Source organism: Trachurus japonicus, chromosome 13 (assembly GCF_045865225.1).
Source record: "Trachurus japonicus isolate A0001 chromosome 13, Traja_1.0".
Lineage (NCBI taxonomy): Eukaryota > Metazoa > Chordata > Actinopteri > Carangiformes > Carangidae > Trachurus > Trachurus japonicus.
Window position 1 is genome coordinate 35,009,475 of NC_140919.1, and position 19,505 is coordinate 35,028,979.

The 19,505-nt window shown below is 40.5% G+C and overlaps 2 protein-coding genes across 14 annotated transcripts in view; one reads left to right on the plus strand and one right to left on the minus strand.

The window, feature by feature from the left end:
* paf1 (PAF1 homolog, Paf1/RNA polymerase II complex component) overlaps nt 1-19,505 on the plus strand; it is a 384,753-nt gene that overhangs the window by 268,200 nt on the left and 97,048 nt on the right. The window lies entirely within an intron of this gene.
* ncam1b (neural cell adhesion molecule 1b) overlaps nt 3,885-19,505 on the minus strand; it is a 71,974-nt gene continuing 56,353 nt past the window's right edge. For 4 of the 13 annotated variants that reach the window (XM_085796177.1, XM_085796174.1, XM_085796175.1 and 1 more), the window contains 7 exons: nt 18,221-18,253; nt 14,982-15,106; nt 14,262-14,442; nt 11,774-11,972; nt 9,782-9,898; nt 7,934-9,022; nt 5,456-5,960 (listed from right to left, as the gene is read on the minus strand). In XM_085796177.1, the coding sequence (XP_085652303.1) occupies nt 5,840-5,960; nt 7,934-9,022; nt 9,782-9,898; nt 11,774-11,972; nt 14,262-14,442; nt 14,982-15,106; nt 18,221-18,253 (1,865 nt within the window). In that variant the 3' untranslated portion in view covers nt 5,456-5,839. Of the gene's footprint in view, nt 5,961-7,899; nt 9,023-9,781; nt 9,899-11,773; nt 11,973-14,261; nt 14,443-14,981; nt 15,107-18,220; nt 18,254-19,505 lie in introns of all 13 variants that reach the window. The other 9 variants (XM_085796180.1, XM_085796178.1, XM_085796179.1 and 6 more) reach the window with 4 other exon arrangements.

Sequence of the window (19,505 nt, forward strand, 5' to 3'; positions counted from 1 at the left end):
ATATTATGTAACTTCAAGTGTGGCCAGTCAATGTTGGAAATAAACATAAAAATAAATTCATTGCATATTCATTTTTCCATTCATATTTACAATTTTTTTTATGTAACAATTTATGATCATATTATATATGTATATATACAGGGCCTTAGCCAGGTTTTGAAATTGGTGAGGTCTGGGGACCAATTATTATTATTATTATTATTATTATTATTATTATTATTATAAAAGTTGTTTGTTGATCTTAAACAACATATGACAAATATGCAAGAAGTAGGAAATCAGGGAGAGGGCAAATACTTGACAGCATTGTATTGAGCCTATAAGGGGTTGAAAATCAGAGCACATGACACGAGTCAGTGGTCCTGAAATGTGTGCTTCTCTTCTATACACATTCCGGACCTCGGTGACCTCATAGCTGGCTACGGCCATGTATATATTAGTATCAGTAAATATCAGTAAAAAGACACATACAACAAATCTACAGTAGGTATTGATTGTGATATAAAGTTGTTACTTGACTGATGACTTCTTCATTTTAACTGATGGATGACCTACTGTTACTGCATTTGTAGGCTAATGAAAGTGTCATTTAGATTTTTGACATTTCTACAGATGAGTATTTGGTGGAAACAGGAGGTACAGTAGTAACGCTATGTCCTGCATGGTGACATTGTGCTCCAAGTTACTATAGTATTTTGTTAGCCATTAAAATGCTTTCTTTAATTTATTTTTCTTAACATAGGGGAACCCAATTTTCCCTTCATTACTGTGTTAAAAGTAGTAAAAAGCCCTGAACTAGAACAAACAATACTGGACTCGCCTTACAAAATATCCACAATGTGTGGACTTTTAAACTGTAGAAAGCAATGGTGAAGTAAGTACTATTGCTTCATTTTGAGGTACTTAAATTCAAAATATACTTAATCAAAATATAAATGCAACACTTTTGTTCGCTTACGTATGTTTCATAGTCCAACTGTCAAATATATGCACTGGAGTGCAAGCATAAATAGCTTAAAATGGGGATATGTAGCCTACACTGAACAAAAATAACACTTTTGAGATCTAAAACTTTTTCTGATTAATCCAGGTGTGTCTGACCATTGTGACTACTCAGACACACCTGGATTAATCAGTTTGTCCAATAATGTAAGACAGGAAATGAAGGAGCTGCCTTAAATTCAGGAAGTAGTGGAGCTGTGCATAGAGCCCATATTGTTCACAAATCGGGCTAAATCTGTAGTAAGCACTTCTCCTTTCTCCTTTGTCGAGATAATCCATCCCACCTCACAGGTGTGGCATATCAAGATGCTGATTAGACAGCATGATTATTGCACAGGTGTGCATTTGGCTGGCCACAATAAAAGACCACTCTAAAATGTGCGGTTTTATTACACAGCACAATGCCACAGATGTCACAGGTTTTGAGGGAGCGTGCAATTGGCATGCTGACTTCAGGAATGTCCACCAGAGCTGTTGCCCGTGATGTGAATATTAATTTCTCTAACATAAGCCGTCTCCAAAGGCGTTTCAGATAATTTGGCAGTACATCGATCCAACCGTCCTCACAACCGCAGACCACGTGTTGTTGTAACCGACTTGAGTGGGCAAATGCTCACATTCGATGGAGTCTGGCACTTTGGAGAGGTGTTCTCTTCACTGTACAGGGCAGATGGCAGACAGGGTGTATGGCGTCTTGTGCGTGAGCGGTTTGCTGATGTCAACGTTGTGGATCGAGTGGCCCATGGTGGTGATGGGGTTATGGTATGGGCAGGCGTATGTTATGGGACAACAAACACAAGCTACCAGTTCCTGCCAATATCCAGCAACTTCGCACAGCCATTGAAGAGGAGTCGACCAACACTCCACAGGCCACAATCAACAACCTGATCAACTCTGCAAAGGAGATGTGTTGCACTGTGTGAGGCAAAATGGTGGTCACACCAGATACTGACTCATAAAAATGGGAGCAAATTAAAGTGTTGAGGTTATATTTTTGTTCAGTGTACATAACCCCATTTTAAGCTAGGATTTCTGTCCCACAGATGGGGAATTTAACATGTTAACACTGTATTGCTGTGGTTCTGCAGTGTCCTCTACTACGAGTTATATGCAAAAGAAATTGCAGATTTTGTTAAATTTCATTTATGAGGTGTAGATATGTAAATATAACCCTGCAGCAAACAGCACCCAAAGGTGACTTTTTTCCAGATGTTGATGCTGTTGTGGTTGTTTTTTTCATGAACTTAGAATTAGGAAATTAAACAGTAGCCTAACTATTGAATGTGTTGGAAACCCTACTTAGTTAGTGCTTAGTAACCCCCCTGTGGCAATTGTTAAGCACTGGGGTGGAAATATTATTCATTGGGGTGGTGCAGCAGCCACTGGTGCAGGAAACATAGCACAGATAGAGGGATGAATGGATTCCACTGAATATCAGTCAATCCTGGATTCAGCTGTCCTGCAGTCAGTCAGGAAAGTGAAAGTGAAAAGAGGCCTCTTCTTCAGGACAGCAGTTCAAAGCAGAAATCAAACTCCACCATGAACTACTTCAAAAAAACACGACCCGAAGCTTTTGGAACAGCTCACACAGTCCTTTGACCTGAACATCAGTGAAGACCTAGAACATGCTCTGTGTGCAGGACTAAAATATCTCTGGACTTGAAGGGATCTGGAAAAAGAGAACGTGAAAATTCAAGAACCTATAATATTGAAGAAGGAAAAAAAGTGTGACAAAGAGCTTTTGAAAACTTTATATCCTAAAAAGGAAGGTGCTAGTAGGTCATTTAAGATTTTGCACAATACAGTGTTCAGTTATTTATTATTCAAGTAGCCTAGCCTATGTCTTTAAAACAGAAAGAAACAAAGAAAAACAACATTGCAATTCAAATGCACCAGTGTTTTGGGTTTTGTAAACCTTTTTCACTTTACAAATGTTTACAGCAGTTTACAGTGACCTGAATGAAAGGATGATTAAATTCCCTACAAGGTCCAGAACATTACAGAGGCGCTATCTACAGCTCTATATGAAAACAAATGTTTTATTCCAATACTCTGTTGTACTGGCCATTCACCTCTCTTCTGCTCACGTCTACCCTTTTACTTTGAAGGCCACATCACCCAAGTTCCTGTATCATGGCGGCTACCTGCTGCTGCCTTGACTGGCTGCAAATCACCAACGGGGAGACGTCACGGCTCTAAATGATCGCCCTCTGCTCCTCGTCTCTCCATCAAGACTGCAATCAGAGACATCTACCGGGCATCTGAACCACAATCGGGCTATGACGGCGGGGACCGCTCCGTATAGCCCTGAAATAAGGAGCAGACGCCTGTTAGTGCAGATGAAAGCAGTTGTTTCAAATGAAAGAGCGGAAAAATGAAGTGGGGGAGAGGGGACAGTCTGTCAGTGTTTCGCCTGAAACAGGATGCCGTGCCGGGTCAGTGCTGGCCGCTGTGGTTGTTGACACTTTGTTGACACGGCACCGGTTTACGGGTTCATGTCACACTAGAGGGACCGATGAGGGGGGTAATGCCACAGCTGAAAATATCAAGTCCTCACGGGTACATAGTATTTTGACATCCTAGCCTAGAAGTATTAACTTCACTCCTACACAAACATGTGTTATGTAACACGTGTTTGTTTGTTCCCCATCTTTCTGAACAAGTAGCCCGAGGAATTCCCGGCCCCAACACAACCTGTTTGCACTGTAACCTTTCTGTAAATAGTCATGTGTCCATGACATGGCGAAAACAAAAAAGGCAATCTAAAAACAGGTGGTTGCCGACATCTAGTGGTAAAAACATGTCACTACATGCTAAGGACACGATTAGAAGAAAGTGGGGGAAAGTAATTGAATCTAATGAAAAAATGGGCCAGGACAAAATTAGATTCGGAAACCATTTTTTTATTTTGTAAATGGGTTAGCACTCAGACTGTACACAACAGATATGTTCTGAGTTTGACCCAATAAAACCAAAAGGGAGCGTCCAGAGATGAGGGAGCAAGGTGGTCTGATAACAGCAGTGGAGTACAAGGTGAGTAAAGCTTGCTTTGTTTTGTTTTTTGTTCGTATACACCACAAATCTGTGTTCATTTCTCTCAGCATTACATCTGTTATCTAAAGCTTTTACAAAAAGTTTTGTTCCTCTGCCTCAGGTGGACCACCCTGCTTCCTGCACTTGTCAAGCAGTCGCTCTTGGTGAGTGATTTTTGTACAAAAAGACAAAAACTAAAATAATGATATTTTTTTAAAAAAAATTCAAAGACCACATTACAGAACACTTGAATAACACCTGGGGGAGATAAATAAAAATAATGTGTATTTATGCCAGAACAAACCCCAAAGGCTGACACTCATTAAATCAATATGAGAACTATTTGCCCCAAACAAACACGGGCACGTCTATCTGCCTTGTAGTTATACGTTATAAAGTACCGACTGAATTCATGCCAAGGCTCAAAACACCTCCCTTCACTATAGCTGGCAATATATAGTGCTGTGACCAGAGACGGACAGTTTTATACACTACACGTGTTATAATGACAACATTAGTCCATTTATCATACTTTTCTTCTAATAATACAATATATTAAATCAAAAGAATAAGCTAAATCTCTCACAACAAAGCTATGCAGATTATCATAGAAACTGATGACAAGACAATCTACTGACACACAGGCACAGTGCACAAGCTTGCAGGCAGGAATGGAAAATAAATCTTTGTAGTTTTTAAATAGTACAAAAATGCTTTTGAGAGTTTTCATTTATTTTTTGCTTCAAACGCACAATCCAAAGCACGACGGCAGACCATTGATCTGCTTCAGTGTGAGGAAGAAATGATAGCTATCGTAGTTGTTGCCCCCCAAACAAATATGTGGTGTATATTTAGCTCCAGATCATAAGACATTCACACAGTTCTTCAACCCCTGGCTTAGAATCAGCAGTTCTACATTTCTTGTCTTTCTGTGAATGTTTAATTCAGCGATTTGCCTTTTTTAATCAAACACATTTTATTAATGAATATTTTTGAACTATCACCGTTGTACGGCAGTGACAGTCTGAACAAATTTGATCATGAAATCTGATCAGATTTAGCACAGTCAGTGTGTTGTAGGATTCTCTGTCAGCCTCTTTCCCCCTGCAGCTCACTGTGGGTTAATCCTGTATTTTTAAAACCATAACAAATATGGTTTTAATACAAACTTTGTACTCAGGCCCATGTTTAACCAATGCCAATAAATCTGTGAGAGATAGAACATCCCTGTAATAGACAGTGAAACAATAAACTTTGTAAACAAAACTGTACAACCACTTGCAGGTCAGACATGCAGAACGAGCTATTTAATGAGACTAGTGTACAAATTAAAAGTCAAACAAAAAAAAGCAAACAGTTTTACATTTGAGCAGTAGAACATGAAAATAACAAAAATAATTTCTATATATAGTCAGTTATGTTTTTTACATTTGTCATTATAATCCGATACCTGTGTGCAATCGCAATTTAAGATGTTAGCACAATAGAAAGTAGAGTCTAATTTAATATATTTCCCAAGCAACCGTTAGAATAAGAGATTTTCTTAATCATTCCGATTGGTTGAATAAAATAAGAATAAAAAAATAAAATAAGTCTCTTATGACCTAAAGATAGACTCCTTGGGTGTAGTAAACATTTCATGGATGAAAGCAGAAATGAAAGCACAGTCAAAGTGCGCTCTAACCAATCGATACGTGTGTTTTGAATATGTAGTTAAGGGCACTGGAAATGAAAACTCCTGCAGTGTTTCTTGCTTGTTGCTGCTGCAAAATGTTTTGGGCCGGGCTGGGGATTCCCTGCCCCATCATGCTTTGCTCTCGGTGCCTTTTGTCTGTATGACACTGTTGTGTTCTGCAGCGATCTCCGTCAGGGTGTTTGATAGCTCGGCTCCCTCCAGTTTGACTTTCTCGTCAGAAAAAATCTTCCTGCAGTGGAAAAAAAGAGAAAGTTCAAAATTAGAAATCTAATCATCTCGGGCAAAATAAATTGTCAGCAAACAAGCACTTTAGTTAAACACAAGTTTAACCATTTATTCTCAAAGACATCTTCACCCAATATGTAAGAAGATACTATGTATTCAGACGTCTTCTTACATATTTCTTCACCACCTTGATAACAGACAGATAGAATTAAACAGATGACATACCCATACAAATCATTCCTAAACTGAAACAAATACTGTCTATCGATCAGTTTAGTTCTACCTCAAAGAGACTGTGATAGGACAATCAATGAGCCCCGGGCTTGTGGTTGTGATATCCGTGTTTGTGTTAAAGCAGTGAGGCCCAGTTTCTAGGTCTCTTCTGCAGCTCGGAGCAGGAAAACACCACGACTAGCCTCCGTTCTCTTTAGTGGAGCTGCAGGGTTGGTGAGGATTTAGGCAACACTCAGAGGCATTGACTTACTGCCTGAGACAAAGTGTTAAGTCATTAAAATAAGGCCCATTTCAGACATGGTATGTGAGACATTGCTGGCTTTGTCTATCTGTGTGATGGCTTACATAAGTACTGTAAGTGTTGGTTATGGCTTTATTCAGATATGACAGGGCTGCTATGGAATGAGCCACAATGCCTGCGTGATATTTGACATGTGGCGCGCGAGGGGGAGTGGTAGCGCTGCTGAGTTAAAGAGTGCAGAATGTTTTGTGTCAGTGATTGATCTCTCAGCTTATTTTGCCGTTGATGGCTTAATTAATAGTCACCGTAAGCATTTGTCCCGTCCTTTCAAACTCAACCCCCACCCCCCCCAATTTTTTCTCATTAATTTAATCATTATATGCCTATTTTATTATGACAGACAATGCCCAAACACTTTGTGAGGAGACAAAGTCCAGACTCCCATTTTATTTCCATTTGCCCACATAATGTGAGCTGTAAAGCTGTATCTTTTATCTATAGTTATAATATCATCCATGAAGATGGCAGGAATGAACATTTAAAATACAGTGAAAGAGACAGCAGGTTTGATTATTGTTGTTTAAAGAGGGTTTTAAGTCATGATTATTGTCATCTCCAATATAAAACATGGAACTTCCTCCAACACTTCAAAAACCTAAAAAAATGTTATAGAATAAGACAAAGCAATGAGACTAACATGAAATTTAAAACTAGTTAGTTTTGAATCATGTTGATAATTTTATAATTTTGAATAATTTATTATTTTCAAAATCAACAAATATTTAGAACTTCATCTCAAAATAAACTATAGTACCAACATTCATTGTGTCACCCTGTGGAATGATGTGACTTACTTGTTTCAATGCTTTCAGACAATGATGGAGCTCAAAGGAACAAGAACACATCAGGTTTTGAATCCACAAAAAGAACTAGTAGGATCAACTCTGGTTTGGCCCTTTTACTGGGATTTGTTGACATTAAGGAAAATACATGAATTCACCAGCCTTATCCTTGAAGTGACACATTCCTTACAACACGAGGGCTGAATGAGACGTATTACCTTGTGCTGCTGTAGCCTGTACTTGATATGATGCACATTCAGTTCAGACTGAAGAAATCTTATTCTTATTCAAGGAACCTTTAAAAACATGAGATTGGTGGGTAAAGCCGCCCTCACATTTATGTAAGGAGCTGCATGTCTGAAATGGGCCCAACTATTCTTGTGGTGAATGTTGCAACGGTAGAGACCTCACGATGGAAAAGTGTCACACACAAGCATAGAAAACAAAACCATTATATCACTCCTCTAACCACAACATCTCACAGATAATCGTCCCAATGTCATTACCACAGTTTACCATTACAATATTTCATATTGTGTGGTCAATGGCAAGATGCGGTGGTGAATGAATGGGCATACAAATTACACACACACGCACACACACACACACTTCACACACACACACACCCACACACAGATAAACCTCTAGAGGGAGCCGTACTCATCGTTGACAGGAGCGGTCTTGGCCAGAGTCTCTGATGCCTCCAGAACTGGGCCTGAGGGGGGGAGGTCTGCTCCATCTCCATTGGGCAGAAAAGGGGCAGAGGGCGGGCTGTCTAAGCTAATAAGGTCTGCGGGGGGCAGGGAGGGTCTCTCGGTCCCGTTTGTCAACCCTAACTCTGAATTAGAGGTTAGGAAGTCGTACGTGTCAGGATCAGCTGTGAAGAAATCATTAAATATCGGCGTCTCTAGACTGAGGGGGGCGGGAGCAGAAGAGATGGGGGTAACGGGAAGAGGAGAGAGGAAGTCTGGAACAAGTGGAGCAGGTTTTTTAGCATCCAGGACTGTATAAGCACTGTGGATCGCTGAGGGAGCGCTAGTAGCAGCATCTTTGGCAGTGGGTATGTTATTATCAACCGTTTGGTCAGTAGGCTTGTTAGTGTCAAAGGCAGTAAGGCTACTGGAGTCTGGGGCAGTGGTATTTGAATCAGCGTCTGGGTTTGGAGGGGCAGTGGTTGCTAAAGTGGAGGCAGTTTGTGCTGGCGTCTGGATGTCTAAGGCTAAGTCTCGCTGCTTGGGAACCTTGGCGACGGGCGGGCCCGGAGCACGTTTCTTGGTGTCGGGATTGGGAGAGGACGCTGGGGAAGATGTAGCGAGTGGAGATACAGGGGGGCTACCTTTAGCATTCAGAGCGGCAAGTTTGGGAGAGTGTCTACGCTTCGGTGGTATTGGTGTCCCAGACTTTTGAGCTTTAGTCCACTCAGGTGTACAGGGAGGGGAGAGTTTCTTCTCCTGTTCTTCTGGGGCAGTATTGCCTCTTTGTTCTACTAAGGGGGCCATTTTAGCCTCAACGGCGGATGTCGAGAGAAGAGGAGTCGGCAGGGTCGCGTTGGACTCTGGAGTAGGGGCAGGGGCTGGAATGGGAGTGGGTGAGGGTTCATTGGCCGGGGTAGACAGGCTACAAGTGAGGGTAGTGGTCTCGCTAGAGGGGCTGTCCTGAGCAGGGTCAATTGTTGCAGTGGCTGTGTCAGAGTTGGTGGCTACGGAGGAGAGGGTTTCCAGTGCCAGAGCAGCAGTGTAAGCCGCCAGCCTGAGAGAGCAGGGAGAGAACAGAGACACACAGACTAGACACCAGGGTGACTGTGACAGAGGAAGGGTGGCCGGACGAGAGCATGCAGAGGATTTAGTTGGCTTTCAAAATTCACACAAACAGACAAAGCAACTAAAAAACAGCAGCTACTACAGTAAGCCTAGTGAGAAAAAAAGAAACAGAAAAAGAGGGCGTCATGCTGTGAGTGGACATTAAAGGATACATCCCATACACACACCAACACATAGTACACTTACTGGGAAAACTAACGTATTAAAAAAGCACCAGTCTTCCTGCAGTAAACTACAGCACCACGCAGAACCACCTATAAGGGTTAAACAGTACCAGTGACAACGTCATACTGTATAATCTAATTTTTCCAGACTGCTGATATGAAAGATGGCTGCTGAGGTTGTCGAATGACTTCATATGAGTTGACCACACTCAAGAGGACAGTGACAGTCTTTCAGTGTCTTTAACTGGTATTGCTTCAACCTTGTTGATAATGAGACAGAAAATCTCCAAAGGCTGGAGAAGAAACACAAAGTGCAGTAATCCCTCTGAAAGGGAGTAAAAACAGAAAAGCAACACAGTTCAGTGGACTCCACTCAAGAATGACCTCAACTTTTCTGGAAATTTCGAGGGTCAAATGTCCTGTTCAATAACAAAAACAATTCTTTGAAGTGGAGTGCAATGTACGACAGCTAGAAAGACCAGAGCAGTAAGAAGGCAATGTGCTGTATGCCAGCTTTTACTCACTCTGGCTCTGTGAGAGGCGTGGTTTCGTTGGGTTCTGTGGGTCCTGCTGCATTATGATTGGCTGTGCACTCGTCCTCTGTTCTGACTTCAACTATTGGCTCTTTGGACTCGTCTTTTCTGTTGGACAGAAATAATGACAGACAACAGATTATGATCACCTAAATTTTGTAAACAAAAACAGTGAAAACAATCTTCATGTTTCGGGTTTCAGCTCATAAAATGGGAGGATTTATTGTCATATATTATAAAAAAGTACACGGACTACTGGGTGGACAAAACACAGCATCTGAAGACGTCTTCTCATACAATAGAAAGTTGCCTTTTATTTCACAATTTTTTGACATTTAAGAGATGAGTGATTCAGCGAGATTAATTTGTAATTAAGAACATCATTGATTGACTTGAGACAAGAAAGAACACATAATATCTACAGGCCAAATGGATATCTGTTCAACCCAATGACTGTCTCAATATTTGATTGGCTGACACATGAACTATTCCATGTGGCTGTATTTTAGAGAAGCTGGCAGCAATGAATGTAGCACAAATCAATACACAATGCAACTTCCCACTCAAATTGATTTAAACCTGTGTTATTCTGAACATGAGTGTATTAGTTCAGGTCCTCACCTAAACAGAGCATCCTTCATATTTTCAATGAAGGAGAAAACCACTCTAAAAACTTCATCTCATTTAATGGCCCATGTTATTGATTTGTGTATTTTCCCTGTTCTTTTAGATACTCACTGAGTGGACCGTCACAAGACATGATTATGTTGTTCCTGAGGCACAACTCTTCACTTATTCCTAATGGGAAACTCTTCTCCATTTATCTCTTGCTTTATCAGCCTAAACATAAAACCTTCAGCTGAAACTCTTAATCATCTTAAATGTCAGTCCTTGAAAAGGCTTTCTAGGAAAAGTGGGAAGTACTAAAGTACATAAGTGCAACAGATGAGGTACAAACAACAACAAGATAGTTTAGAACTTGATCTAATGCATGTAATGTCTGGAATACACAGATTTATTACTCTAAATACTGATATGCTCATACTCATATGGAAATATTTGTGGACTTTTGGACACTTGGGGGCAGTATTGCAATCTGTAAAATATCATATTTTCATATAAAGTTAATTTGGTGAACTAGTGAGCAAACAACCCATGTTTACATATCCAACAGACAGGGTTGGTTGATTGATTGGTACAAATTTAGATTAGTGTTAGTGCAACCATGTGATGTGTATCTGATACATTTTGTGCATTTACACCTAGCAACAATTAGCAGGGCTCCAGACTGCCCCTAAATTGGGGCATTTTGCCCTTAACAATTTGAGACAGTGCAAGTAAATCTTTCATCTACTTGCACATGTGCAGCCATTGGATTTTCTGTTTTCTGGTGAAATGTGGAAGGGGCAACTCAAAGAATCTGCAATCTGTCATTACAGGTGTCAGGCCAAGGTGTGTGAGGATCATGAATGAAAAGAAAATGTGAATATTTGCTTTGCAAGTTGATTTATAGTGTGTGCCGCTATATTTTCTGTTTGTGCTCCTAAAATTTTAAGTTGGTGGCCACTGTGTCCTGGTTAGCATCTTATTATCTTGATTCTGCTGCATTGCTATTTGATTTCTGTCCAAATTGAGCTTATGGACAACAAACACGTTGGGTAGACGTTAATCATTTTTCACTTGCTTCTTCTTCATGAGAGAAGACTCGATAGCTACTGCTACTAACTCGTAGCTTTTGGCAGTTTTGCTGAAGGGAGGTAAAGAGCACGAGTTAGATAATGTTTCAACTTGCTGGGTAGATTTTTTCTGCTTCTGCACCGGTGACAGCCTGGGCCAGGGGCATCATGTTTTCAGGTTGTCTGTCCTTCCATCCTATTCTCGTCATATCACAGTTAAGCCTTTACTGTAAGTGGGCCTTTAATGTGGCCACTGGTCACTATTTAAAGATTATTGAAGCGCATACGCTTGGTCTCTGATACTCACATAAACGCTGCCTTGCCCTCCTCCAGGTTGTGTCCTTTGGTGCCGGTGCCTGATTTTCCACAGAGGCACATAATGAGGCCACATTTGTTGACAAAGTAACAGGTGACATCCACCGCCAGCAGCAGGAGTACAAATACCACAACAAGGATCCCTGCCCAGAGTATGATGCCCATGGAGAGTGCTGCCTCATCACCCAAATCTGCCAGACATGAGACAAGAGAGGGAGAGCACTAAGCAACTGCAGCTTGACAGTTTTATAGAAACAACCATGCAACTGTTACCACAAATACTTCCGTAACATGGAAACAACTCACCTGCAGTGGCCAGTGATAGGTTCTAGCTGTCTCAGCATGATTTTAGATGCAGTGTGATGTGTTTTTGTAGACTCTGCTGTCTGACTTGTGTTCAAATATTTATACAACTTTGTTTAAAATATGAAGCTTGTTGAGGAATTTATATGCAAATGGGTTGGGGTTAGGCTGCTCTTTAAAAAAAACCCATTAAAAATATATATTCAACCCATTTATTTGGTATTAGAAAGAAGAGCAAACCAAAGCGTACACTGTGTTGCTAGTTATCCAGACATGAAGGATATTTTGTGGACAAAATCAATGTGAGGCTTTTTCCAGATGTCACAAAAAGCTTGGAGGCATCATCACCGTTTATGTGAAGTCCATTTTAATTCCAGCAGAAGACTGCAGTGTGTCAACTCTCTAAAATATTCTCTGTTTAGAGAAACTGTACTCTTGTGATGCCAACAATTAACATGTAAACAACGTCTGCTAGTGAATTAAATACAGCTGAGTAAAGCACTCTCCAATTATAAATGTATAAAAACAGGTATTTTGAATGACATTTGATACACATTACATGCACGAGAAATATCTGGACATTTGTCTTAGTAATCAGCACAAAAATAACAGTTTCCTTATGATGATAATTCTGTGTACAGCTTATCAACGGTGCCATTATTATTACAAACATTTTCAGTTAGCCGTTTATGTTCTTAATTATGTAAACGTTAATGTTACAAACCTTTAAAGTACATATGCAAAATTCTGTGAGCAATTAAAGAATATAGTACAGTGTTTATGTAAACGGGCAGGTCCAGCACTCAGCCTTTACTCTGTTTCATCTATTTTTAAAATAACCTCATTTCAATTCCACTATTGTTCATTACTGTAAACTGCCACTGCTCTGTAGACTAGTACTGATGACTAGCTGTGCTAATGTTCAGCAGAGTGAATCTGTGGGAGGCGGAGGTTTTCCACTGCCTTTGGTTCAGCATGTCTGTCTGGTCTGTTCTCAAGCTATACAGCACCCTTTTCTCACCCATAACAGAGACGCGTCTGTCACGGGCAAAGTCTGTTTAAAGAGTGAAATCGTCCAGAGAGACAGCCAGGCCAGAGAAAAGGCAACCTCTCTGCTACTGTTGTGATGTGCCTTCCCAACGAAAACTAAGAGAGCAGAAGTACAGTGATGAGGGACAAGATGAGTGATACCAAAGTGCATGTCACAGATGAGCAGCCCTGAGTGGCTGAGGGGGGAGGACAGCACAACCCCGACCACACCAAAATGCACACAGGTCAGGACGAAAATGTTCACGTGGTCCACCACACCAATGTCCAGGACCAGGCAAGAGAGCAGGAACATTCAGAGAGGGGATAGAGAGAGAATAAAGGACGAATACAGGGGAGGGAATGAAGGGAAACAAAGAGGAAAAAAAGAGAAGGGTAGGGAAAACAGAGGAAGAGAGAAAGTGAAAATGTGTCAGGTCTGAAAACCAAAAGTGGAAAAAATTGTATCACGGGAGAAAAAAATACAGCAACACATCAAAGCAAAAGCACAGCACAAAGGGGAAAACTACATGTTGACTCAAAGGTGACTCAGTGGTGGGTGAGTGGGAAATGTTTTAGATTGAAAAATGAATTAGAAGAGAAGTGAGAGGAAGACATAATGGTTCGAGTTGCGATGTTTCGGCAAAGCGCTCGACAGCTTCTTGCACCTACAGGGAATCTAACAGGCTGTGTGATTAATGTACATTTAGTAAACCTCAGTTGCAGCAGAGTTAATCCGTGGTTATTGAGGGTCAATTTAAAGGAGGCCTCTACAAAAGGACAAACTATTAACTCTGCTTCTATTTTAACAGTAAACAAAGCTAAAGAAAAACTACTGTACAACCATTGAGAGGAAATAATTTCATCCTCTGTGGAAAGTGCCTGTCCCAGTTCTGTGAGCACCAACTCAAGCTCATTTAGCAAGGGCTGTCAAAACTTTAAAGTGAGAAAATTCAGCCGGAAAATCATTTCTGGCTCATCGCTGTCCAGGAAATCTTTTTTTTTCGTAGATTTATTTAGTTGTCATTCACCTTTCAGAGCTAGAGAGGTAAAAATAGAATGTGATGCTTTGCATTTGAGCTTTGAGTTTGGCTCCTCAGTTTTCTGGCTGTTTAGTTCCATTTAAAGATGAGTGAACTGAGGGAGGGTACCTGGGATGGCCTCTGGCTCTGTGGACGTCCTGAAGGACATGGTTGCTGGCTGTGACTTGCCCTTCTGATTCTCTGCCACCACATACACACTGTACTCTGTATCCCACTCCAGTCCACTGAGAACCACATACTCGCTGCCGCTGGGCAGTCGGATTTCAGGTTTCCACTCTGACGCTTGTATCTGAGGGCACACAGATAGATATTCACTATGAACATTTGTTTACATTTGAATTAGTCTACATGTCTTTGTTTTGCTCAACAATTGATTAGTCACTTGGTCCATAAAACATCAGAAAATAAAAATTTTTTCAAGGAGATATTTTCAAGCTCACAGTTAAGTCCTTCCTTTGTCCAACCAACAGTGCAAACCCAAAGAGGGTTCATTTTAATATGATGCAGAATTGATTTTCTGGCTGTCAGCTATTCAGTTTATCGGCTGATTCTTTCTATTATATGTGCATCAACATGACGTTTAGATGAACAATTTTAGAGCTGACTTTCATTATTTTGATTTATGGTTAGTCTGCCAATCAAGTTTTAACTGAGTGTTATATGTATATGAAAAACTATCCTAAGCCCAGTTTACTATCAAAAAAGGCTATGAACACCAGCAAATATTTACGCGTGAGGGGCTGTTGGCATTTCTATTTAAGAAATTATGGCTACAACTATCAAAGTGGTTCATTTAGTTGAATCGTCAACTCTAATTAGCATACTCACGGGTTTGTAGCGGACAAGATAATGTAGGATGGGTGAACCACCATCATCTTGCTTGATCCAGCTGATTTTGAGGGAGTTGCCTTTAGGTTGGAGTATCCCTTCAAGCTTAGGCGGATTGGGATTCCCTACAGGCACACAAAAGCAATGCAGAGGCTCATTTAAAAAATGCAGAGATGTGTTATTTTCTTAAAAGATGTTTTAGACGCATGATCTGACAGTCCACCTTTAAAATTGTGCAATGGGAGTAAAAAAAAACCTTCATTAGAAACCTGAAGAAAGTCTGAAGTCTGAAACAGGCTGCTCTGTTTGTTGTTGTCCGTTAAGGTCACTTGTCCTTCTTAATCACTTGCCTCAAGATGGTATGTCTCAAGTCTGACTAATTACCAAATGACACACAGCCACATGCTTATCTGATTCAGTCCCAGTTGCTGAGTGACATTCAGTTGGTACAAAATTACAAACTGACATTCAACCAGCATCAAACACGGCCTCAGTGTAAAGGGTTATATATCACTGCTCGCAAAGTGTATGTGTAATTTGCATACAACTACTGGTACTGTACATACAACTAACAATACATTTTCAAATTTGGCTTAATTTGTCATGGGAGTTGAGACAATGCCAGAACACAACTATTTTAGATATAAAGATATCATGAGGGAATGGCGCCTCGAACAGAAAACAAAGCCACAAACCCCATCCAAGTTTTTTTTTGTTTTGTTTTTTTTGCTTCTTATGATATACCCTGTGCATTCACACCAAAAGCGTCATGAGCCGGCAGACGTTCATATGCGGCGAGCGGCGCGATGCAGGCGACCAGAGCGTCAATTTGAAGTTGAGAGAAGCTCAAGGTTATGTAAATGAGCCTAAATGGACACATCTGCAGCGGAGCTTATAATTTTCCGCCCCTTTGGCCGCCTTCTGCCATAGATATCTATGGCCTTCTGCAAGCGCCTGCGCCACCACAACTACCATCATGACACGTGGGGTGTGAACTATGCGGCATGTACGCGTGCGTATTAGTGCAGACTGCAGAGTGACACTTCCTGTTGAACAGCTGACCCACCCCACATTTAAAAACCACAGGCACCGCCCACACGTGTGATACCACGGCGGCGCAATGAACAGCGTCCAGGTGAAGGCACCCTTTTTTTTTTTTTTTTTTGCACCCTTCAAGAAAGCCCCTGTGGCAGAAACCATGTTCTTCTTCGACTAAAATGCTACACCAGAGCACAAGAGGACTAGCCAAGGATACTACCAACTCAAATCATGACCATAACTGACTTTTCTCCGCCTCCTTATGTGAGTAACTTCAATGCAAGTAGCCTAAATGTTTAACATGTCTGATTTCTACGGATCCCTGTTTGGTTCAGAGCGTCTATTTGGCGTCCGCGTTACGTCTCTTTGTGCCAATTTGGTCTAAAGACGTTAAAAATCGCCGCGGATACACGTCTTCAAGCTGTGGGTGGTGCCACTAAATCAGAAGAATCTGGGGCGAAACCTTACAGAGCCAGAGATAAGCCTTTCACCTCAAGCCTTGAGAGAAAGAAAAACACTTTACAAATAAATTATGGTTAGAAAACAATACATTTAAAGTGACACCAATGACACCTGCATTTTCGCAGTTACCTGCCCAAGAGGACGCCCCATCTGTTCCTCATACATAATCACAGTTGGATATAACGCAGGTGACAGGTAGCCTACTAAATTATTATCGTCTGTCATCTTCAGACGAACACATTCGTCCGTCTTATCACGGACGTCAAAATTAAGTTTAGTCTTTTTGGGACCAAATGGCGGTCCACACACAGTTTCCATTAGTGACCACCTTCCGCTAGCAGGATAAGGCTAGCTACCTTGCTATTTCTTCTTGGTTGTGGCCAAACGCAGGACGTGACGACTGTTTACAAACCGTTTTGAATAGACCAATGTACAGGTTTCTACTTGTCTACTGTGATGAAATCGCCACAAAACATAGACCTAGTAGTCAACAAGAAAGACGTGCCCCCGTGTTTGTTAACAGGGGTGAATTATTTCGTGCTTTCCATCCCCTTATTTGTCAGTTCATGTTAGTGGATTGAGCCTGATGATGTTCAGACTAAGGTCAATGATGAACAATATGAAGGATATATTGTAGCAGGATTACTGGTAGCCATTGATTGAGAACCAGAGCAAATTGCTATAAGGGCCATATCCTGTGGGAGGGTGTGAGGACACTGATTATGATTATCTTGTAAACAGAGGGAAGTATTTATTACTACACACCCAATTTACAGTAAACATCCTGTAAGGGGGAGGGGTAACACCCCTCAGGTAGTGGGATATCAAAACCAGCCAAGTGATGCTGATATTAAACACTCTTGACTGTTATATATTACAGTGGCGGCAGCTCTGGCTCTCCTTCATTTATCCTGCAGAGGAAAATGTCTACATGACTTTATTAATATGGCTGAGGTAGACATGTGTTACATGATTGCATCGACGCAATTAATGTGTTGTTTAATTGTGGGATTGTTGTTTAATTGTGGGATTCTCCGGTTACGGTTAGGAATCTTCTCTCAAAAATCTGCAACAAGTTACCTTCTTCTGAGCGGAGTGGGTCATCAGCACCATGCAAGTCAAATAACAGTCACATGAAATGCACATGTGAGTGGATGAAAGAAGAAAAGGGACATAGAAGACATAACATACAACACAACTTAGATACAGGTAGAGGACAACAGAATTTAAATGGGCCAGAGACAACCTAAAACAGAGACGTCACAACAGAGCTATTCATACTGATATACACAACATCTGAGCACAGAAATTCCTCTGTTTGAGTTCTCAATGGGAAAAATGCAATAGACATCTAACAGCTTTATCCTCTTGGCTTTAGAGGCTTGGTAAATTTCAAGGCAACTGATTAATCAATGCTGATGGACCTAATCCAAATGTAAACATCCCCAAATTACACCAAATAGCTAGAGCCAGAGGGGATATGTACAGCTTTTGAAATGCAGAGATTTGGCATTAATTCATGATACTGTCATAAAGCAAATCAATTCACAAGCTGCTAATCAAAATGATATTGATATTCATACTTGGATAACTCAGCTGTTAAGTCATGCGATGCAGGTGAAACAAAATCTACAGACAGAGGAGTTTAGGATGATTAGGGTGATGGGGCTATCCTGTAGGGGAAGAAACAGCTACAGCAGTAAAATCTAATCTTCTATTATCCTCACTACAGAACAAACCTGTGTCTTCAGCGAAAAAATGAAAAATGCCGTCTAGGGACATAAAAGAGAATATATTAGGCAATAAGAATCAGCTGTCTGCACAAATGACTACTTGAGTCTGTAATAACACTTCACTGAAGAGTTTACCAAGACTCATTTCCTGCTCTTTTTTTGGTACAGTCTGTCAGAACTATGACAATTTCTTTAATGACAGTCTCATTTAAGTTTGGCAGCAGAATGAGGCAGAGAAGATTCACAACTTCAAAAGTGGCATGAAATGAAACATAATCATATTTCATGGCAAAATTCCAACTGACTTTCCCCCCCAGATAACCCAATTGGTCTGTGATTATCAACTAAACATACATCAAACATTGTTGGTTCAGGGTAATAAATTACTATATTTAAAAAAAAATGTTAAAAATCCTAAATGCCTTTGTCTGGTATCTAACAGATTTTTTTTTAAAGCAGTGTTCCCCTTATTGTCCTTGTTTTGGGTTTATTTTAGATCTTGTCATATATAGTGTGTTGAACAGTAGGAAATCTCTTAGAACAGTTAAGGTGGACTGTGGGTGTCAAACAACAGAGAAACAGGGTTAGAACAAACTAATCCAAAGCGAAACTGGAACGGGTAAGATGATCCTCTACAAATTACTCCAAAGCTATACTTATTAGATTTAATACTGATAAAGAGAACTGCAAAACATCTAATGCATTAATGATTCAAGTTTAACTAAGCGCTAAATAAAAAGAGATAAATTGCTTACTTTTGTGAGTGTGGCCTGATGGATACAACAGACAGATGATGGCAAATGGATAAAAATTGATTATTAAAATTATAGAAAAAAAGTGTGTGAATGTGAACAGCATGCAGACAATTATGAACAAAAGTGGAATCAATAATGAGTCATATTCAATGTGAATCCATCGGAGGATAGCTGTTTCTGATCCTATAACTGGTCCTCCCCAACCAATAGGGGGGGCTAAAAACTAAGTAATGAGTTACAGACTCACCACAAGGCTGGTATTTTAACAACCAAAGAATAACTTGCTGTTTCACACTTTAATTCATGGTCTGCAAGCGCATAATGAGCCCAATAAAGAGCTGCAAAACTGTGGATTTTAAATTATTGTGCGATTAGATTCAAGTGTTAATCTGTGATGAAATCAAAGTGCAATTTCATGTGTAAAATAGCAATGTTCCCTTAAATTTCAAGGTCCCTCCATGGAATAACTAAGTAAGCAAAACATCAGGGTCAGTGAAATTTAAATTTAGATTTAAATTCAGATTCCCGACAAGTGA